This window comes from Macrotis lagotis, chromosome 1, assembly GCF_037893015.1.
Source record: "Macrotis lagotis isolate mMagLag1 chromosome 1, bilby.v1.9.chrom.fasta, whole genome shotgun sequence".
NCBI lineage: Eukaryota > Metazoa > Chordata > Mammalia > Peramelemorphia > Peramelidae > Macrotis > Macrotis lagotis.
In genome coordinates this window covers 788,014,778-788,037,204 of record NC_133658.1, presented here as the reverse complement: position 1 = coordinate 788,037,204, position 22,427 = coordinate 788,014,778, and the positions used below count along the sequence as shown (strand labels likewise).

Below are 22,427 nucleotides of genomic sequence, written 5' to 3'. Positions count from 1 at the left end.
AAAAAATTAACTTTTAAAATAAATTTTAACTCAGACATTTATGGCATCATATGGCATCCTGGAGGAAGCCATGTGAGAAAAGATTTGTTCAGGACATTACAAGGTTTTTTGACAGCTTGAACATTAAAGGTGACACTAATCGAATGGATATAACTCTCCTAATTGGCCTCAAAAGCACTAAGTCAAACCCTGGAAATAGATATGGCCAGTAAAGTGGAAGAGGTGGATGATCACAAATGACTCTGGAAAACTCTTCAGAAGGACCCTGTCTAGATTAATAGGCAATGTCAGGAGAGATTGAGAAGCACTACCTGTTCTGTTCTCTTGTCCTTCTGAAGGGATAATCACAAAATCTGCCCTCTCCTCTGACTGGGATATAATAGATTCACTCTTTGCACTGTGGATCGGACTTGGTGATGTCAGACTATGGTAGAGGAAAAAAGAAGAGAAACAATTATTATGCATGATTATACAGGGACTACAATCAACCTCTATGCTCTACTCCAGAAACATATTCCCCTGTAAGGACCCAGTCCCATGGAGACATTCCCACATAAAGACCTGGGTCAACATGGTTCCTCTAAACCCAAATGATTGGATCAGTGATAAAATATTTATCATGGGGCTTGGCCAATTGTTTATTTAAAGAACCTAACATCATCAGAGCTCAGAAAATAATGCCCATCTGTACCTTGTAACTGATTAAGTAACTAGAATGAAAACAAAGTATTATACATTGATTTCTCATAGAAAGAAAAGACAAATGTGGTACGTTCAATGGTAAAAGTAGGGAAGACAAGGTGGCATCTGCATGGGCTAATTGCAAAGGAAAAGAGAAAGAGAGAGTATAGAGAGGAGAAAAAGGAAGGGTAAAGGTAGAGGGAAAGAGATAAATGATGGAGGTGGGTAGAGAGGCAGGAGAAAAGATTAAGTGGAAGGGCAAAAGTAGAATGTAGATTTGGAAGATGCCATTGGCATGCACAGGGATGCACATTTCATATTAAGCTGGAAAATGAGTAATGTACGATGGAGCTACGCAATGGCTAGACAACACAGGGGAGCCAGAAAGGCCGAGTACATTTGGCTCTCTGTTCCTTACACTGTGTCTTTCAGACCTAAGTTGCTATGTGCAGAGGAAGGAGCTGTCTAATTTGTTTTGGCTGGTTTTGCCCCACAAGCATAGTTCATTAGAACTCTGACAACTACATTTGCAAATTGCCACCAATAGATAATTGTCCTGGCAATTCAATATTACAATACTATTAGAATCACTTTAAGTTTTCAAAGAAAAGCACTTTTTAAACCTCCAAAAGCTAAGTGCACAAATAAGACAAGGTAACTATTACTTCATATTTCCTTCCATTTGATAAAGAAGAGACCCTGGAGGAACTTTTTAATTTGATCTGTACCTTGAGAACATGAGCACTGAAACAATCTCAGAGACTGTGGGGTCTTTGGTCCTAGGCCCCTTTCAGGAATTCTTTCCAAATCCGTCACCGGGACAACAAGCAAAAGTGTCTAGGGTTCATTGACCCATTTAATGTGCCCCTAAAGTCTCCCAGACTAATCCTCACAACCATGATCAGGAGTTAATGTTTCATTCTTTCTAAGAAGCCAGCAAAAACAAAAGTAAAACTGCGTGGAAGTTATCTGAAGGTATTTCTAAATCTCAAGTTCAGTCCGAGGGGCAGCGTCCCCATCCTCTCTCCTGGCCCGGCGGGCACGACCTCTGTTGGGGGCTTCTCCCGACCCTTTCCCACCTGGAAGGCAGAAGTCAGCGGGAAAGCCCTGTCATGCGGCGGCTAGCCCCTCACTGCGGGTCGGTCCGCTCCTTCGGAGGGGCCTGGTCCGGGCCTCCGGCTCGGGGCGCTGCAACGCCCGCTTCCCGGGGGCACAGGGAGGTGCAGGATCCGGGTCTGGCAGATGCCCAGCGGCTCGGCAGTACCCGGGCTCCCTATTTTTCCGTCTTTCTTTTGAAATGAGCCTCAACCCGAGCCCCTGATGCCAAGGCGTGGCGGGCACGGGGTCCGCAGCCGCGGTGCAGGGTGCGGGGCCCTGCGGGCTCGGCTCCGCCCTGGCCACGCCCAGGGGCGCCCCGTCCCCCGGAGGCCCGAGTCCTTGGGGCGCCCCTGGGCCCGGCCCGCACGGGCTCCAGGCGGGGGTCGCCCCCTCCTCCCGCGCCCCGCGCCCCGCGCCCCGGCTCACCACTTGACCTGCGTCCCCCCCATGGTCCCCTCGCTCCGGCTTCAGCGCGCCCGCTCGTCCAGGCGCAGGGGGGCGCAGCTTCGCGTCACGGCCCCCCGGCCCGCGGGCATGTCTCTGCCCCGGCCCGGGCCGAGGCTTCCCGACAGCTCCCGGCCCCGGGGCGCGCCGACTCCCCTCGCAGGCCGCCCGGCCCTAGCGCTGGCATCTCGGCCCCCGCGGGCGCGAGGCCGGGCGCGTGCCGCGGCTCCCGGGCATCTCAACCCATCGCCTCGGGGCCCGGGCGGAGGAAGGCGGCGGCCCCGCTCGGCCGAGCCCCGCAGCCCCTCCCGCCCTCCCGCCGAGGCGGCGTCGGCGGCGTTGGCGCGGGGCTCGCGGAGTCCCGGCAGCGCGGCCCCGGCAGCGCGGCCCCGGCAGCGCGGTTCCGGCAGCGCGGCGGGCAGACTGGCGCGGGGCTGGGGCGGAGCGCGAGGGAGAGGAGGAGGAGGAGGAGGGGCGGGGGAGGGGCGGGGCGGGGCGGGCGGGAGCGCGCGGCGCGAGCCCGGGCCTCGGGAGCCCCGCCGGCCGCTGCGCCGCTCCCCCGCCGCGCCGCCCCGGCCCCGACATCGCTGCTGTCTCTAACCTGAGTCCGGCCTTAGAGCGGGCGGGGGCCGGGCCGGGGCCGGGGCCGGGGGCCGGGGGCCGGGGCCGGGCCGGGGCCGGGGCCCGGCTCCGGCGCCCTGGTTCTGGTTTCTGATAAGACTTGATTTCTCTTTTACACGCACAGCCGACCCCGACCCCGGATTAGCGAGCCAAACACTGGACCCCCCGGGCGGGGGCGGGGGGCGCCCATCCCCTCGAACCCAGTATTCCCGAGGCGGGAGTGGGCAGCATTCCCGAGGCCTTGGCTCCGAGGGGCTCATTGAGGCAGAGGCCGAGGGGCTGCTTGCCCAGCGGGGGCCTGGGCAGTGGCCCGTGGCCCGCCCCCTACACACGCTCGGATGACCCTCCCATCCCTGCCCCCGGGCAGCGAGTCCCTGGCCCGGCCTCTGCCCCGCGGCCTGGCCCGGCCTCTGCCCCGCGGCCTGGCCGGGCCCCCAGGTGCTCCCAGGAGGAAACACGGGCTGCTCTGCGCCCAGGCTCGGGCCGGCTGGCCCAGCTCGGGCCTTGTAGGCAAGCAGGACAATAGACCTAACTGTAAGACCCAACAGCCTTTGAATTTGTCCCAAGTGATAGTCTCATTAAAACAAGAAAAGGCTCGAAAGAACCGTCAGGGACCAGCAATCTCTGACCGAGAGCCTGTTCTGGAAGTGTGGGAATTACATCAAGATGAACGGGGTTGCCATCATTTTGTAACATTCATTCTTTTGAAAAGAATTCAGAATGACTTCGATAAATCAGAAAAATGGAATTCAACATGAACAAAACAAATGAAAGAAACCAAAAACACAAAAACAAAAGGAGGAACAACTGACTTTAACAATAGCAATGGAGAAGAGAGCCACATGAATTGAGCCAACTCCCCTGCCTACAAATTTCACCATGCCGTAGGTACCCTGGTCAGCAGGGAATTAGATGGGTGGTTTTATTGATAGAGGGAGCTTTCAGAGGAAGAAACTCCCTCTATCTGTGCAAGCTGGCACCTTCTCTGCTCAGAGAGTTGCCTTGGGCAACTTGAAAGATTGAGTCACTCCTTCAAACTCAACCTAGGATGTGTCAGAGGCAGGATTTACACTCACTCATAATACTTTTTTAAAGCCCTGAGGGGTCATAGTAGAATACAAATTAAATATGACTCAGCATCAAGGTTTAATTATTAAATAAACTAATATACCAGAATGTGTTTACAGGAGCATGACTTTCAATAGTCCAGGAAGTAATCCTTCAACCATTACCCTGGGCATCAGTCAAGCTTTAGTAGAGAACTGTGACCCATTTTTGCCTCCAAATTTGGCTCTAAAGGATATTAGCTTTATAGCTAGATTCACATACTTATCAGCTCAGTCAAATTTTTACCAATCCATAATTCCTGTTCTATTAATAAACACTAAACACAATGTCCTCAACAGTTGGGCTTATTTCTTCCTACAATTTCAAGCCTGCCACCGCCTTCTCATTCTGCATCCACTACTTACAACAGTACTCTTGACTTTCAATTCATTGTTATAGAACTATGAAAGCTTAAAACCAAACTAAGAATTTTCAGATGTCCTGTACTCAAATTGTTTCCCTTAACTATTGGCTTTGTCCTGATTATACTCTGGTTGTGCCCCGATGTGGCCATGACAACACAATTGCTGCAAACTTTGATTGAAACAGCATTTTTGAGAGTGAGGGAACATTTATCACTTCACCTTTTTCCTCTCTCAGCCCTACCCTACCTTCAACAATGAAAATCACAGGAGTTTGCATTCCTTTATAATCAAATATTGACAATAAGAAAAGGATTAAGGTAATGAGGGTTACAGAGCTCTCTAAGTCAGTGCTTTGGGCCAAGGTCCCTGAAAGTCCCCTCAAATGTCACTTTTGGCTAAGATAGGGTGATAAGTTACCTGGAGGAACTGGTCTTGGATGAGGGTCCTTGATGCCCCTCATATTGCTGTACCAGTGCCCGGACACTCCAGTATGGATTTTCAATTTCCTCATCCATGCTGCTGTTTCTAAAGACATAACCAAGAAAGGAAATAGTGTCAATCCCTCAATCCTGCCATGACTTGGTCACTCCTTATCAGCCACACAGCCCCAATGATATGGTGATATTTCTCTAGCTTGGCTTATTTATACTTTGGGACTGATACTAAGGGGATATTGTAGGGTTCAGAGAAAAAGTAAATATCCTACCCATCTCCCAGACAAATGAATGACAAAATAAATACACAATACCATAATTTAATATTTGGAGTCCCAAATTTTTTTCAGAAAAAAATTTGCTCTTTGGTAACTCGCAAATTTAATTTCCAGAAGAGAAGTGTTTCCTCTTTTTTTTTGCAGGGTCCCACCAGGAAGGGACTGTCTGGTGGTGGTAATATCTGGGTATTTAAAGGAAAAGACCAGAGAGAGGAGGGCAGTTCCTCACAGCACACTCCTTCCCCTTACCTCTGTCTGTATCGAAAGACATCTCGTCCTGACAGTGACATGTCATGACATACATCTGCCAAAGCAGCAGCTGCACCCTGTGCCACAGCAGTGGCAGAGTGTGGTTGGTGACTCTGGACTGGAGCTCTGGAATCCCTTCTGTGGCTCACCATCCTATTGGAACCAGGTTTGAAATGTGCTGCCAAGGCAAGGACCAGTCTCATGATAGACTTCAGATTGCCTTCCACAATGTCTGTGAAATAGAAGAGATCCCAAAGAGATCTTAGGAGCATGATAAAGGGCACAAATACCTCACTGATCCCATAAGACAGGAAGAGAAGGGAATAGTCAGGAATATAATGGTCTGGATCTCTTAAGTCCATTTGCCATGGGGACCATATCAAGATAGTTATGTTTTGCCTTCCCACTCACACAATTTCTCTAGAAAAAGGGAGAATGTTGGAACAGAGAAGTATGACAGGTCTGAGAAGAGTCTAAACAAGGCAATGTTCATACTTGATCTTTTTCTACTTTGTATGGATGAAACAAGGTTAGTAGCTGCCAATTGTGGAGCATCATCCATGTTGAATGTGCCTCACCAGTTATACTACCTCTTTGATCATTCTGACACAGAGAAGAAATCCTGCTTGCCACAGACCCATCAAGTCTCCAAGAGCCAGCAAAATCTTTCAGTACTAGCAAGGGAAAACTGGAGCCAAGGGTCTCCTAGCCTCTGGCTTCACCTTTTAGGGGCCCCTCCACAGCAGTACCAGTTTAGGCTGCTCTGAGAAGTGTTACCGTCTCCTTACTAAGGTCCCATGTGACTAACATCCTGTTAGGCATTTATTAGAGGACATGCACAGGAAGCTGTGAAATCTCTCTTTTCACACCTGAAGTCTTCTGTAAGGTGAACAGTAAAAAAAACAAGCTGCCTCTAGACCAAATGCATGACTGCCAGTCAGTCAATACACATTAAGTGCATCTTATTTCTCAGGCACTGCACTGAGCTCCATGACAAAATTTAGAGCCTGATGTCCTAAAATAATTCTTAGGCAAAAGATCAAGAGAACTCAGAAATACACTTTTATTTTTCTAATTTCAATAAGCAATCTTTTTGTAAAAAAAAAAATTTTTAAGGCAATGGTGTTAAATGATCTGCCCAAGGTCATACAGCTAGGCAATTACTCCTGATTCAAGGGCCCATGCTCTATCCACTTTGCCACCTAGCTGTCCTCAATAAGCAATCTTAATACCAACTCCTCAGTTCTGTCACTTCTTTTCTAGTCATTAATTTCCCTTCACACTCACATCCTTGACAATCCAACACTGAACTATTATGAACAAAGAATTTCTGTCTTTTTTCCCTTTACCATTTGCTGAAACTGGTTTCTCAAAGTATACAAGATTTCAGGATTACTCTGTCCTCAAAATCACATAGAGAGCTATCTAGTTCTATTCTAACCCCACCCAGGACTCTATATTACCTAGGGAGTTCTGAAGAGGTCCATCAAGAGGGCATCCATCCTCTGAGTGAGAGAGAATGTGTCTGTGTGTGTGTGTGTGTGTGTGTGTGTGTGTGTGTGTGTGTGTGTGTGTGTGTGTGTGTGTGTTACTGACCTTTAGCAGAGGTCTGGTGCATTCGAATCTTTTTGGAGGCCACAAACTGTAGCACTTTTTCCACATTGTTCTTCATCTCCTGCTGGTTGCTGGGACTCAGCTGCATCCCATTCAACTTCTCTCCAGCTGCAAGAAAGAAAATACTATATTAATAGAGTTGTATCTGCCTGAAGTCCATTAAAAATGAGGACATCAGTAGGGGGGTTGATTTGGGAACTAAATGGTTTGACTAAATATAAAGAGAGTGAATTGTCTTGGTCTGCATGACTCTGATGGAGATAGAAAAAGAAGAGAAGAGAATGGGTTATGTTTTGGTGCTTTCATATTTTTATACTTATTTTTGATGCCTTTTGATATTACCCTGTCCACAAATACTTTAAATAGTCCCCTGACACTGGGTTAAAAAATGTGAAGGCACCACAAAAAGGTATGTTGAGATGGAAGAAGCTAAACAGTTGAATTCATGTATTATACCACAAGCTGCTTCATAAACAGACTGACTCTTGCAAGGAGTTTCCTCAAAGACCCCAGGCAAGGCCAGCTGATGATGAAATATCCATAGTGCTGTAAGGGCCTGCCACAGGTGCCAAATCTTCAAGAGCAAAGAAAGACCTTTTCTTAAAGCCCTAGGGTGTGGAGGAGACATCTATATTCCATTTGTGATATAAATATGGGCAAATCTCTTAAATGGTGCCTCAGTTTCCTTGTTTTATCTACCTCGAGGGAAGGCACTAAGGGTGAAGAAGTCATGAATTGGCCTGTTCTTCCTGAACTGTGGGAGCTGATGTCACCATACCCAGAACCTGAAGACTACTAACCAACAATCTCTATCAAGTATGCCAAGATGACGCCATCCCGAAGATCCTGCCGAAGATCTTGCACAGGTTTCACATCTGGTCTCTTCTTCAGCTGTGAATTCACCCAGGCCACATAGGTCTGTAACTGTTGCTGAAAAATAAAGAATGGGAATAAGGAAAAAGCCAAATTGGCTTTTCTCCTTCCTCCCTCTGCTTCCCTCTCCCCCATTTATATTAACAGATGAAGCCAAGTCATATAAATATCTTTGCAGAATATATAAGAATATAGAAATTCTAAGAGTAGGGAGAATTCTAGAATCCTGGAATTGGAATGGACATTAGAGGTTATCTAACCAAATCTCTGCCCAATGGATGAGTTTCTTGTTGCAGTATCCCTGAGAAGTGAGTATTGGTTTCTAAGAAAGGTTGATCAAAAAGCACAGAATGTGCCAAAAATCTCTGGTTGAGAGTGAATCCACAGGCTGCATCTCTGATTCCTGTGACCCTAATGGCTATACAGAGAGAAGCAGTTTATATTTCCAATGATTTAAATGTCCTTGAGCTTGCCCTTGGGTTGACTTAGTAGGACGCTGTTTTTAGTCAGCAATTACAGCTGTCATTTCAACTCCTGGATTGTTCTCCAGGTACCTCTGAACACTAGTTGCCAGTCTTCCTTTTCACAAATTCTCTCCCACACCCTGAACATAAAAGGAAGATCTGGTCCACAGTCTGATACCTAGGAGCTGATCTTGGACAAGTAAGGCAAATCAATTTAACCAGATCTGTACTCCTCTCATAATTGCTTCATTCAGAATTTGACTTAGCTTGAAATACTAACTTGATCCCTGATTGTTAGGATTTCTACAGTAAGGTTTAATCCCTGGTCTTGTATTCTCTAAGGGGACCTGATTTACCCATTGCCTACATAAAAATGAAATGTTCCCATGTCATTATTCCTTGGATTTCACTGCAACAGACACAAGCACTGAAGAGGTGATTTTCTTTCTTCTAGTCTGGTTTTGGGATCGGACAAAGAAAGCTTCCCAGAGAAACCTATCAGCCAGCTAAAAAAGGAAAGAGTCATGGGATATATAGTAGTACAAGAGTACAAGAGCTATGATTGTTTCCTCATGAAGTGGGAGAAAGTACAGAGTAAACTTTTACTGACCTCTCAAATAACTAAAGTTGTGGCCAGGGGACCTTGAAGGCTAATTTTTATCTTTGAACTTTTCCCTATTTGAAAAAGAAAATTTACCATACTGGCCAATCTCTGAGTCACCTCACTCTATGTTGTAAGAAATAAAGTAATATCATGATTTCAATAAGAAGAAAGCTAAAGATTTGGAAAAGATAGGGTGGCTAAGTGGCACAGTGGATAGAGCACTGGCCCTGGAGTCAGGAGTACCTGAGTTCAAATCCTCAAATCCGGTCTCAGACACTTAATAATTACCTAGCTGTGTGACCTTGGGCAAGCCACTTAACCCCATTTGCCTTGCAAAAAAGAGAAAAAAAAACTAAAAAAAAAAAGATTTGTAAAAGATCCATCCAAAATTCAGACTGAAAGATTGGGGCAAATCAACTCAGGTCAATACTCAAAAAACCCTTTACATAAATGCTCACAAGCAAGTTTACACACATCCTATTTTGTCTACCAGATAAATAGTACATGTTTTACTTGGAGTATCTGACCAGAATCCAAAGTATAACATAATTTAATTGTTCAATGGGGATTGGCTACTTTAAGAGTTATAGGTTCCTCTCACTAAAGATCTCCAAGTAAAGATTGGATGGAGATGTTGTAGAAGAAATTCTTGATCAGGTACAGTTTGGACTATTATTTATAATTTCATATATAATATATTTTATAATATAATTATATATTTATATTATAATTAATTATAATATAATTGCCTATTACCTTTACTTTAATGTTAGGATCACTAGATTAGGAAATCAATGTAGACATATCATAGCTAGATTTCTGCAAGTTATTTTTAGAACATTTCTTGTGTTATCTTTACAGACAAGATGGAAAATATCAGCTAGATGTAAAATAGTTACATGAATTCAAGCCTACTTTATTGCCCACATCCAAAGACATATTAATGTCTCATATTAATGAGTTGATGTTAACTTGTCTTAAGACCTATAGTGACCTAGTCCAGGGATCTTTCTGTGGTAATGTGTCTTTTAACATGTCTACAAGGAATCTGGCTAAAGGTATAGATAGACAGCTTGTTGACTAAATTTGCAGATTAAAGGTAGCTGGAAGGGATAACTAACACATGGGATAACAGATTCATCATCCAAAAAGAATCTCAACTGGCTAGAACAATGGGCTGAATTTAATAAGAGTAAATATCTAAAATGTGGGTTCAAATAGTTAATTTTACAAGTATGAGATGGCTGCATTAAAGATCTGGACATTTTAATGGATTGCAAAATCAACACCATGACTTTGCAGCCAAAAATTATAATGCAATCTCAAATTACATTAAGAAATGCATAATGCCTAGAATGAAGGAGGTGACAATCCCCCTATGCTACACTCTGGAGTATTATTTTCCATTCCAGACACACTTTAAGGCTGCTGTCAAGCTGGAGCATTTCCCAAAGACTGCAACAGGAACACAAAGGGGCTTGGAAACCGTGTAAGATGAGATCTGGATCAAGGAGTTAGGAACATTTAACCTGAGGAAGGGGAGACTTGGACAGCTATTCCTCAAGTCTTTGAAATTTGTTCATAAGGAAGAAGTAGATTAAATTTTTTTTTCACTAGGGTCCAAAGGACAACTAGAGGCAATGGAAATTGGAAATTGAAAAGAGGCAGGTTTCAGTTAAATATATGTAGATATAGATATATAGATATAGATATAGAGAGAGATACATATGTATACACATATAAATAAAACTTCCCAACAATTGGAGCTACCCCAAAGTGGAATGGTCTACCCTGGGAGGGAAAAGGTTCTCCTTAACTGGAGGTCCTTAAGTGAAGGCTCATGACCACTTTCAGGAATGCAGTAGAAGTGGTCCCTGAGGAGCTGGGCTACAAGGCCTCCTAAGTCCCTCCCAACTTGAAGATCCTGGGACTGTCTTTCCACTACACCACACTGCAATCCTGCATCTCCTTCCTTCCTCCATAAGGTCAGGTAACTTATTCACCAGGACTCAATGTCTGGCTATTATGCAAGTCCAAGATCCCGAACCTAGTAATGAAGTTCAAGTGCTAATTGCATCAGGGTATAATTTTGTTAAAATACTGCAGAGCTCCAAGCTTCTGACATTCCCTTAATTAGATGATCTTAGTAATTGCTCATCTGCTGCTTCCGAAGTTTAAATCTTTATTATGTTTTTCTTGTGGGAGTATTTGTGGGAGGAAGAAATATTCCTAAAATGATACTACCAGAGGATTAATATGCTGCCATCTATTGGACACTGTAGGGAGTACAGGCACTAGCAGGAGCCCACACAACTTGCTAAGATTCTCACTTTGAAATGGGGAAAGCTGTGGCATCTGCAAACTCAGTCCAGGGACCTCTCCATGATGATATAGCAATCCCAGCACTGATATCATTAAGCAGCAAAAATGTTGCCTAAGGCAGAGTAGCCAAAGGATACTCATAAGTGGGCCATTCTGGGGAAGCTAAAACCAAAGGAAATAGGTTCATAGGATCACAAATTTTAGTGCTGAGAGATCATGTAGTTTAACCTTGTCAATCGACAAATATAGAAACTGATACCTATAGCTATGTCCATGTTTAAGGTAACACATATTCTAAATATAAGAATCATAATTAAAATCCAAATATTCAGAACTTAGAGGTTCACATAGAGAAAGGTATAGGGATGAGGGCAACAGAGAATTAAGTGAACTCTGTTTCCTTGATTGGGAGTATCATTCTGGTTGTTGTAGGTCATGCACTAGTCCTGGAGTGAAGAGACCAGAGCTAAATCCCTGTAGAGTGGTCCTAAAGTCACTTAAATTTGAATCTCAATATATACATCTGTCAAATAAGGATAGTAATACTTGATTATCTGCCTTAGAGGATGATCATGGAGAAAATGCTTACTTAGTCAATTAAAAAGGAGTTATTATTAACAATTTTTATATTCACTTAAGACTTGAGTATATTGAACATTTGCATCAGAAAACTGGGGGGAAAGGCATATTATTAATTTAACATCAGGCCAAAGAATATTTCTACCCAAGACCCCAAATTCTCTGATTCATGATTAGATAGAGCTTTCTAATAGCAATGTCATGGACTATGCTACAACATAGTTAACTAGTGTGGGCCAATAGTTTCATCTATTTTTGATCACTACAGAGAAGCTTGAATGGGCCATATTTCAGACTTAACAGAAATGTTCAGTTGCTGAGTATGTTTAATTCCACCTAACTTGTTCTTTTTTTGTTGTTGCAGGAAATACTATTTTATTTATTTTTCCAACTACATACAATGGTAGTTTTCAACAATCATTTTTTTGTTAAGTTTTGAATTTTATATTTTTCTCTCTTTCTCCCTTCCTTTTCCCCTCCACCCTGTAGAAAGCAATGTAATATAGGCTATACAAGTATAACCATGCTAAACATACATCCATATTAGTCATCTTGTGAAAGAAGAGTCAAATCAAAACAGAAGAAACCAAACATAATGCCTAACTTTTAAAAATTGAAAATAGTAAGTTTTGGTTTGCATTTAAACTCTATAATTATTCTCTAGAAATGGATAGTATTTTCTATCACAAGTCTTTTAAAATTGTCTTTGATTATTAAACTGCTGAAATCAACAAGTCTATCATAGTTGATCATCGCCCTATGTTGTTGTTATGCTGTACAATGTTTTTCTGGTTCTGCTCACTTCACTGAGCATCAGTTCATGTAAGTCTTTCCAGGCTATACTGAAGTCCCATCCTCAGGACTTTTTAAACAATAGTGTTCTGTCACATTCATAAATCACAATTTGTTCAACTACCCCCCCAAATGATGGGTACCCCCTCAATTTCCAATTCTTTATCACTACAAAAAGAGGTGCTATAAATGTTTTGTACAATTGGATTTTTTACCCTTTCTCTCGATCTCTTTGGGATACATACCCAGGAGTGGTATTGCTGCATCAAAGGGTTTTATTGTTCTTTGGACATAATTCCAAATTGCTCTCCAGAAAGGTTGCATCAGTTCACAATTTCACCCAAATGCTTTATCATCCCAATTTTTCCACATCCCCTTCCAACACTTGTCATTTTCCTTTTTAGTCATATTCTGTTTAGCCTGTTCTTAAACATAAATCAAAAAGTCTTTGTGACTATATATTCCCTTCTCTTTAAGTCTAATCTGATGGATGATCCAGCAAGGTAAAGTTAATATTCACAGCCTCTATTCACTACTATGAAGCTCTTTGAATCTCCCACCACTAGGGCTCCCCAGTTATGGTTCTAATCATGAAAACACTTCCATCTAATAGGATAGGTAGAAATGGACAACCAGTAAGGCATTTGATCTAAATCACCCAGTACAATAAACATTTATTAAGTGTTTACTATTTGCTATATTCTGTGAGGTACTGAAGATATGAACAAAAGCAAAAAAAAACACTCAAAGGGATCCATGTACTAATGGGAGAGCCATGTCAATCACTATGTGAATATGATTTACAGAAAAGAAGGAAGGTAATCTTGGAGGACAGGCACTGGGTTAGAGATTAGGACCAGGAAGGCCTCCTGCAAAAAGTGGGGAGTTAAACTATGTCACTAGAGAAGGAAAAGGAGGCCAAGGGGAGGAAGAAGAACATTCTAGGTATGAGGACTAGTCAATGAAAAGGCTTGGAGATGGGAGATGGCATGTCATATGCCAGTATACCTAGATTGTACAATACATGCAGAGAAGTACAAGGTAAGAAACTAGAACAGTAACAATAGGCTGGATCATGAAGGGCTTTAAGTGCTTCACCAGGGAGAGACTTGCTAGTATGGAGAACATTAGAGATTATGGTGGGTGGAGAAACAAGATGGTTTACAAGGATGTTATAAAGGGAGAAATGATCAGATTCAAGCCCAGGCTGCCTTTGAGGAATAAGGGCAAGTGAGGAGTGGAGGATATTACCATGGGTCCAAGGAAAATTGACTGGGAAGAAGCAGCAAGGTGTTTCGTATAACATGAAGCAAAGCTTTCAGGACTATGGTTCAGGGCAGTTAATGAGGCTTGATAGGAGATAGATTTTGATTACTACTTCAAAGAAAGTAGGTGAAGAGGCAAAAAGACTGGTTTGATGGCTAAAAGGATGAAAGATAAAACCCATAATTAGTGAGCTTCTCCAGAGTCAATCTCAAGAAGACTGAATTTCTATGCGACTGTCCACTGGGCCTAAGTGAGCAAGTAGAGAGCTGCTAATGCAATTTCCCTCATGGACTAGGCTGAAGAGTAAAATGCTGTCTAACAGAAGTATCTTGAAGAGACTTTGGAGCATGTGTAGACATTCTGTAAGCAGTTCCACTCTGCTAACTATATGATGAATAGGAGCCTAATTGATTGTCGGTGGCTGCATAGACAGAAATAAGGGTACATTTAAAAGGTGACTGACCAGAACATCAACCCTATATGACTTCTTCCTGGCTCATGAGTAATACTGGAGACAACCACAACCATGTGAGCTCTGAGAAGTCAGGAGAGTAAGCCATCCAAGGTCCAGCAATCTGGGAGTAGAGTTTCAGGGATCAGTGGAAGGAGATAGATATTTAGTGCTTACTTATCTATTGCTCAGAGTTCCACCTCCAAATTAAAGTGCATAGGAACATATTGGTTTTCCCTTTAGGTAACCAGTGTTTTGGAGTAGGGTTCCTTTTACTTTTACTAGAGCTTTGATCTTGGGTCTCTTTACACCAGTTCCCACCCCCACTCAAACCAGCTGCCCAGTAGCCAAAATAGGATTGGGAAACAGGGCAGTTCCAGAAATTGGATCTCCTATGGAGTGTCCATTAGTAATGCCAAGTGGAGCATCCAAGCAGGAGAGACTCTCAGTAAGTAGGGCTCAGATAATTTCTGCTGAGGTTATGGTGTTGGTTGGGTCATGTCTGTATATTCTCACAAAAACAGCCCAGCAGGTTGTTCCTTTAGGATATCAGCCCCTATTGGTTGGTTAAAGACCAATTTGATTTGGGTTTTTTGGATCACTGAATCTGTATTGACCCCTCTATATAGGATAATAGGGTCAGTCTACTTGTTGAGGTCCCATTTGACTGCAACATAAGGTTGTACTCCCTGATATTTAAACATGACCTCATCGCTTCTCTGCCTTTTGGCTAAGATCAAGTGTAAATATGACCTCAAGTAGTTTGACCTGGCTTGTGCTGTTATCCCACAGATAGAAGAAGCCTTTCCTCTGACTGCTGTCAGAATTTGATCTGTAACTAACCAAATTTCTTGACAGTATCTTATACTTCTTTTGACACCCAGGTTAGCATCTGCCCCATCCCATGAACTGAGACAAACTTTTTTTCCATTAACTCTTTTTTTGTACAGCAGCTGGTTATTGGATAATTATAGCATAGTCAGACCCAATCTGCCAAATTTGGACTACTTTTTTTGTCATTTGATCAATTGTCCACTAAGTTCTATCTATCCACAGACAGTCCCCTATTTCTGCTCAATGATGCTAACTTCATAAGAAGTCAGCAGTCTGATCTGTTCACCAGCATGTAGCCCATGTACCTTCTCTGTATCTGCCTGCTGGCAGAGTTGATATACATGCTTCTCTGTTGCTATAAGGAACATCTTGTAGGGGTGATCTTGAGCTTAATGGGACATCCATGACATTATGAATTATGTTCCCAAACTCAATGGAACATTTTTCCCATCCCCATTAGAGGGATTTATCTTACAGGACCTACAAGTGTTGTTGAATTCTTGTGCAACTGAATATCCACCACCATATTGGACCATCCTGGTGTTTAGAAGCTCTCACCTTGCTTTTCACCCCCATTTCTATATTCTTATGCCATTGTGCCAGACCAGATCCACAGACTACTTCAGTAAATGGCATGGTTCAGATATGAGGCAATGGTGCTCTTTGAATCGAAGTATATGTAAGAAAGAGAATGTTTTACTGGAATAAAAAGAAGAAGGTTCTTAAGCAACTGAAAAGGGCTGCAAAATGAGAGAAGTTCCCCAGTCTTCCCACTGCTCTATAAAGAGATTTTTCATGACCACAGGTAGAGACAGCCATGTGGAGCTGGAGAGTCTGTCAGGTCTGAGAACCTGATGAGCAAATAAGGCAGGGCCTCCGTAGCAGATGCTTGAAAGCCCATGCATGCACCTTAGGTCATTCACCTGGAGGCAGTTCTTTATCCACTTGTACAAACTATGTGATGTTTGTTATCCAACTGTGCTATGACCTAACTTAGTACTTAGTGTACTGATCATGAAACCAAGAAAAATACCAAATGGCCTTCAGGCCTTTGCAGCCTCTTCTATTTCCACAGGGATGTTGGCAGAGGGATCAAAAAGGGGTAGAGGATGCCAAAAAGCCTGCAGTTTCTAGATTGTCTATAAATATTAACTAAACTCCTGGTATTCTAAATATGAGATCTTTATCCAGCAACCAATGGGTGGACATGGTGCTGTGGAAACTAAAGCATATTCATCTTGATATTCTTACTAAGTGAAATTAGAAGACAGGAGGAAGTTACAGAAAAACAAAAGGATATCAAAAGGATGGAAATGAAAATAAGAGAGTTGGGAGACTTAATTTTTATAGTACTTCCAAAATCAACAAGAAACACCATTTCATTAGACATTTAATTATCTTACCTTGCAGTGTGCAACATGAGCTTTTTTCAAAAAGACTGTCATGAAAATAATTATAACTTCTTCAATATATATAATAAAATGAAGAGGAAGCCTGGCATAATAGTACAAAGAAGGGTTCAATCTTGGAGAACCTGGGTTCAAATCCTATTTCTGACATATGCTGAGTGGCTTCAGGCAAATCCCTTAACCTCTCAGTGTCCCACTCCATCACCATTGCTATCTTTTGTTGTTACCTCACCTTCATTTCAAAATATATCCCTCTTCCTATCCCTATCTGCTGAGCCATCCCTTGTAACAAAAAATAAAAGAGGAAAAGAAAAAAGGTAGTTCAGCAAAACCAAACAACCCATCAGTTCAGTCTGCAACATTCTACACCTTGTTGCCTCTGTAAGTGGTGTGTGGTTTTAAGTGTATGATGACATTATTGCTGTTACTGGGTTTACTATTTTCCTGAACCTGCTTGTCACTACACTCTGTGTCAGTTCATATAAGCCTTTCCATGCTTCTCTGAAATTTTCATACTCTTAATTTCTTAGAGCACAATTGTATTCCACATCTATATATCACAATTTGTTTAGCCATTCCCCAATTAATGAACATTACAAATGGTACTTTGAATACTTTGAGATATACATATTGGACCTTACTTTGTTGTTTAAGGATATGTGCCAACAGTAGGACTTCTGGTGCAATCATTTATTAAGATGGAAATATTAAGACAAAAAGGAAAACTATCCCTTGGCAAGAGGGGAAGTGTGTTTGTGTGTGTGTGTGTGTGTGTGTGTGTGTGTGTGTGTGTGAGAGAGAGAGAGAGAGAGAGAGAGAGAGAATATAAAATATACATACAAAATGAATAAGAGGTAGCTTGGGGAGGGGACTCTAGGACAGGTTTCCCAGAGAAGGTCATAATACCAGAGAAGAATCCTGGAAGAAACCAGGGATCCCAAGACATGAAAAGTGAGGAGGCAGTGCCTTCTAACATGGTAAAAGCAGCAGAAGGGGAGAAAGGAATGTCTGCTAAGGTGGGTGCCAGGATATAAAGGACTTTAAACACTCTACAGAAGAGTTTATATTTTATCCTCAAGGCAAGAAAGAGCCACTGGAATTTACTGAGTTGAAGAACAACCTGGTAAGACTTGGGTTTTGAGGGAAATCATTTTGGAAGTTGTGTGTAGGACAGATGGGAGAGGTGAGAGACTAATGAGGAGGTTAGGATAATAAATAGTGCAGGTGAGAGGTGTTACCTCAACTAGGCTGATGTCCATGTGATTGGTGAGAGGGAGTTGGATAAAGATTCTACTGTGGATGCAAAATCAAAAGTATTTGGCAAAGAACTTGGAGGCAGGTAGAAAGATCACCAGATTTATCACAGTAATAATAACAATGATGATAATTAGCATTTATACAGCACTTATTACATGCTAGGCACTGTGATTTAGAGATAGCTATTTGATCCTCACAACAACCCTGAAAGGTAGGGGCTATTATTCGTCCCATTTTCAGATGAGGAAACTGAGGAAAACAGAAGTTAAAGGACTTGCTCAGGGTCTCTCAGCTAGGAAGTGTCTGAGGCCAGATTTGAACTTAGCTTTTCTTGCCCTCACACCCAGCTCTCTAACCACTGTAATATCTAACTGAAAAGTTCATGGGAAGTCTTAGAGGAAAAGTTATTGGTGACCAAGAAAGGCTTCCTGTAGTATTTCAGGTAAGGGGGGGGGGGGTAGGGAACATATCAGAGATATAGAGGAAAACATTAGAGGTACTGTGTGGCGGACAAAAATAGTCTAGACTGACAGGAAGGAAACATGTAGACAAAAGAATAGCAAGAAATAAGGCTAAAAAGAGTTGAGACTGGAGAAAGCCCCAGGTATAAGGAGGCTTTGGATAGCAGATGGTAGAATTTGAACTTTACTCAGTAATCAACAGGCAATCAGAGCCAGGAAAGTGTATTGAGTTCAGATCCTACCACAGACACAAACCATACCAAGGATAAATCTCTTAGTCTCACCCCTCTCAGCCTAAATGTTTTTATTTGTTAAATACTTCTAAGGACCCTTTCAGTTCTAAACTCTGTGATCCTCTGAGTATTCTTGACCAGAGACCTGATTGATTATTCTGACAGAGGCATGAGGATAGTTTGGAGAAGTGGAGGCAGGAAGAACTTGATGGTAGTTAATGGTAGAGTCTGGTCATTTGGTTATGGGATTCTATGATGCTGACTGTGTGTGTGGGACTAAGGAGAAATATATGAGAGATATCTATTAACTAATTATATATGAAAGGTGAGACAGAGAAAAGAATCAAAGATGATACCAAGCTCCCAAATGAAAGGAAGGCATAGCACCCCCTCCTCTACTTGAGGTACCACTAGCTGTCTGATGTCAGTCTCTGGCCCTGGGGCTCTCACTTCCAGAACCAGCCTAGGACCAAGATGCAGATGCATCATCTGAGGCAGCTGAGCATAGCATGGGGAGGCAGCACTGGCTCGAATTCAAATCTGACCTCTGATACAAGCTGTGGGACCCTGGGCAAGTCACTTAACTTTGTTTACCTCAGATTCCTCAATGATAGTACCTACTTCTCAAGGTTAAGGTGAAGATCCAATAGTGATGAGCACACTTCCTGATACTATAGTAGGAGCTATATAAATGCTTATTCCCTTGCTTTCCTTTATGTATGTTACTTCCATCAAACCCTACTCTTAAAACTTTAGAGAGTTAACTCTTGGGGGCGGCTAGGTGGCGCAGTGGATAAAGCACCAGTCCTGGAGTCAGGAGTACTTGAGTTCGAATCCAACCTCATACATTTAATAATTACCTAGCTGTGTGGCCTTGGGCAAGCCACTTAACCCCATTGCCTTGCAAAAAAAAAAAAGTCAACTCTTAAAAGAGAGTGATACATCCTCCACTCTTCACAGAGTTGACTGTGGAAGCCTCTGTAAAAAGGTTCTCCATTTCCTGTGGCTACCAACCTCCTGCCTCTAATGCTTCCAATCCCCATGGTACAGACCCCTCCCCACCTCTCTCTCTTCCCCTCTCCTCCACCCTCTACCCCATTCCAACTTTGTCTGTGTCTCTGGAATTCCCATTCTCTCATTAACACACCCTCCCTTTTATCTTGGGTTTCTCGTGTTTCCTCCATTCTCTGGCACTCACAGACTTGGCTCCTCATAAAAGACATCCTTGGCCATCCTTTCTGATGCTTCTCTCATACTCCCTAAAATACTGGTCAGGGAGTAAGGGCAGGCATGCTTTTTGCTCTCCACTTCTGTGCTACTGCTCCTTAGGAACTTCTCCTTTCAGGTTGACACTATCCAACTCTAATTCCCAATCTACATTCTGGTGACATTTGTCTCTCATTATCCCTCTTTTTCAAGGAGGTTGAAACTTGCCTCACCATCTTCCCCGCCCCCAGCACCTTTTCTCTTCCTGAAGTACTGCAGAGTTCCCTCAGGTTGGTGGCAAAGTTCCTTCAAATAGCTGAACTCTCCAGGTCCTTGGTCTCCAGTCTAAGGATTTATGTTTTTCTTTTATCAGGACCACACAGAGGAACAGCCATGCCCTTGATCTCACCCTCATCCACAAGCACTCCACAACCCTTTATCATGCCATTTTCCCCCCTCTGCCTCATTCTCTTAAACCTCAACACCAGTCCTTCCATTCCTCAGTACTCTCCAAGTGCATCAGCCTGCTCTGGTTTCACTTTCCTCCCATACTCATTTTGACCCTTCATTAACCAATTCAACATTGACTGCATTGTCCTCTAGGTTCTGCAGCACACCCCTAACCGAGCTAGATGCTGAAGGAAGTCACACAGCAGTGCTAACTGAGAATACTACAAAACGATGCTAATTCCTCTCACCATAAGGCAGTCCTTTTATTCCTTCCTAATTGATTCTACATCCTCTTCCCACAGTAGCTGTGCCCAATCTCTCCTTTTCTCAAGCTTCCCATACTATCCCTTCTATCCATTCTTTCATCAGAGGATCTTGCTTCATATCTGAATGAGAAAATAGAGGTAATTTGCCATGACCTCTCCCTTCTTTCCTTTTCTCAAATCAAAATCTCATTGGACAGCATCAACCTCTATCTTCTCCTTTACTTGAATTTCTGATGAAAAAGTGACCCCTTTTCTTGGCAAGACAACCCCTATACATACACCACTGATCCTACCCCCTCCTATCTTCCCCAGAAGATGGCCCTCACAGTCATTCCCTCTTTTTCTAATCCCCAGTTGATCCTAATCTCCTAGCTCTTTCTCTGTGATCTACAGAAAACAACAACAGCAACAAAGCAAATGTGTGTCCTCTTAAACTAAGGTCCTTCATCACTCCTCCCTTTCATAGACAATGTCTACAAAAGGCTGTTAACTCTTGGTGTTTGTAGCCATAGGGAAGGAGCCAGGAGATTGGAAGAAATTGAAATAAAAGAGAAGATGGGGAATGATGGGAATGGGTTTTAATTTGAGAGGAGGAAAGAAGGCATACACAGTTAAATACTTTCTCTTACTTGGTTCCCTCATCATGGGTTTAATTATTGTTTCTTTGTAGATGACCCCCAGAGCTATATATCCAATCCTAGTGTCTCTTCTAAGCTCCACTTCCTCATCACCAATTGATGATTGGATACTGCAAACTAAACATCCCCCAAACACCCTCACCCCACCCCAGGTATCTGGAACTTAACATGTTCAAAATAGAACCCATTATCTCTCCCCCAGAACTTACTTTTCTAATGTTCCTATTTCTCTTGAGGGTTTCCTTCTAGTTACACAACTTCACACACCTCATATCTCCTCAGGTCTTAATCTTGTCTATTCTAACTCCACAAACTCTCTTCAATCCTTGCCTTTCTCTCCATTCATATGCCCACAACTGTAGTAAAGTTCCTCATCAACTCACACCTAAATAACTGTAAAAGCCTTCTAATTTTCCCTCCCTTAAGTTTCTCCCTCACCCAATCTATAGTTGCCAAAATAATATTCCTAAAACAAAGATCTGACTATGTTGCTCCCCTACTCAAGAAATTCTTGTGACTTCATGTTACCTCTCAGACAAAATACAAAGTCCTCTATTTGGCATTTAAAATTCTTATTAAAACCTGACTCCAACCTACCTTTCCGGGTTTTTCATACATCACTCACTTTCCCTCACTCCTTGGTCTAAATAAAATTGATCTTCTTGTGTTCCTCATATTCCATCTCCAGACCCCTTCACCCAAGTGACAGTTGAAGTATGCTGCCTCCTCAAAGCTCCTATATGAGACCCTCCCTCATCCCTTAGCTACCAGGGTCTCTCCCCCAAGTTATTTCCTACTTATTTTGTATAGACTTGTTTACCACCAAGTTGTCTCCCCTAATATAAGCACCCAGGGCAAGGACTAGTTCATTTTGTCTTTTTCGCATGTTGAGTTTGAAGTGCTGGTGATACCCACAATGTGATATGGGATGGGGTGGGGGAACATTAAAGAAGTCAAGTTGGAGCACCACTTGTTCTGTCATCTTTTCAAGTCACTTGTAAGCCTCAGTATCCTTATCTGTAAAATGGAAGTGACCATTTATACTACCTGAGGGAGCTGTGAGTAAAATGCTTCTTAAATGAAAGTATTATATGTGATTTGTTATTAATAATAGTTTTATGACGGTGCTCAGCTCAGTGGTTAAAGGAGATACCTTGGGGCGGCTAGGTGGTGTAGTGGATAAAGCACCGGCCTTGGAGTCAGGAGTACCTGGATTCAAATCCGGTCTCAAACACTTAATAATTACCTAGCTGTGTGGCCTTGTGCAAGCCACTTAACCTCATTTGCCTTGCAAAAACCTAAAAAAAAATTAAAAGGAGATACCTTAACCATCACCAAACAAAAAGTGAGGCAATACTAAATATAGATGTTTTTGAAGTTCTACTGATGGCAAGCTCTCTTTGGTGTGAGTCACCAAAAATTCAGTGGTTA

General features: G+C 42.8%; 1 protein-coding gene across 5 annotated transcripts in view; it reads right to left on the bottom strand.

Moving 5' to 3' along the window:
• Positions 1-22,427, bottom strand: part of DIXDC1 (DIX domain containing 1) — a 74,387-nt gene that overhangs the window by 26,079 nt on the left and 25,881 nt on the right. For 4 of the 5 annotated variants that reach the window (XM_074216667.1, XM_074216668.1, XM_074216670.1 and 1 more), the window contains 5 exons: positions 7,692-7,821; positions 6,874-6,999; positions 5,278-5,509; positions 4,734-4,841; positions 312-424 (listed from right to left, as the gene is read on the bottom strand). In XM_074216667.1, coding sequence (XP_074072768.1) covers positions 312-424; positions 4,734-4,841; positions 5,278-5,509; positions 6,874-6,999; positions 7,692-7,821 — 709 coding nt within the window. Of the gene's footprint in view, positions 1-311; positions 425-2,205; positions 2,314-4,733; positions 4,842-5,277; positions 5,510-6,873; positions 7,000-7,691; positions 7,822-22,427 lie in introns of those variants that run through there. The other variant, XM_074216671.1, reaches the window with a different exon arrangement.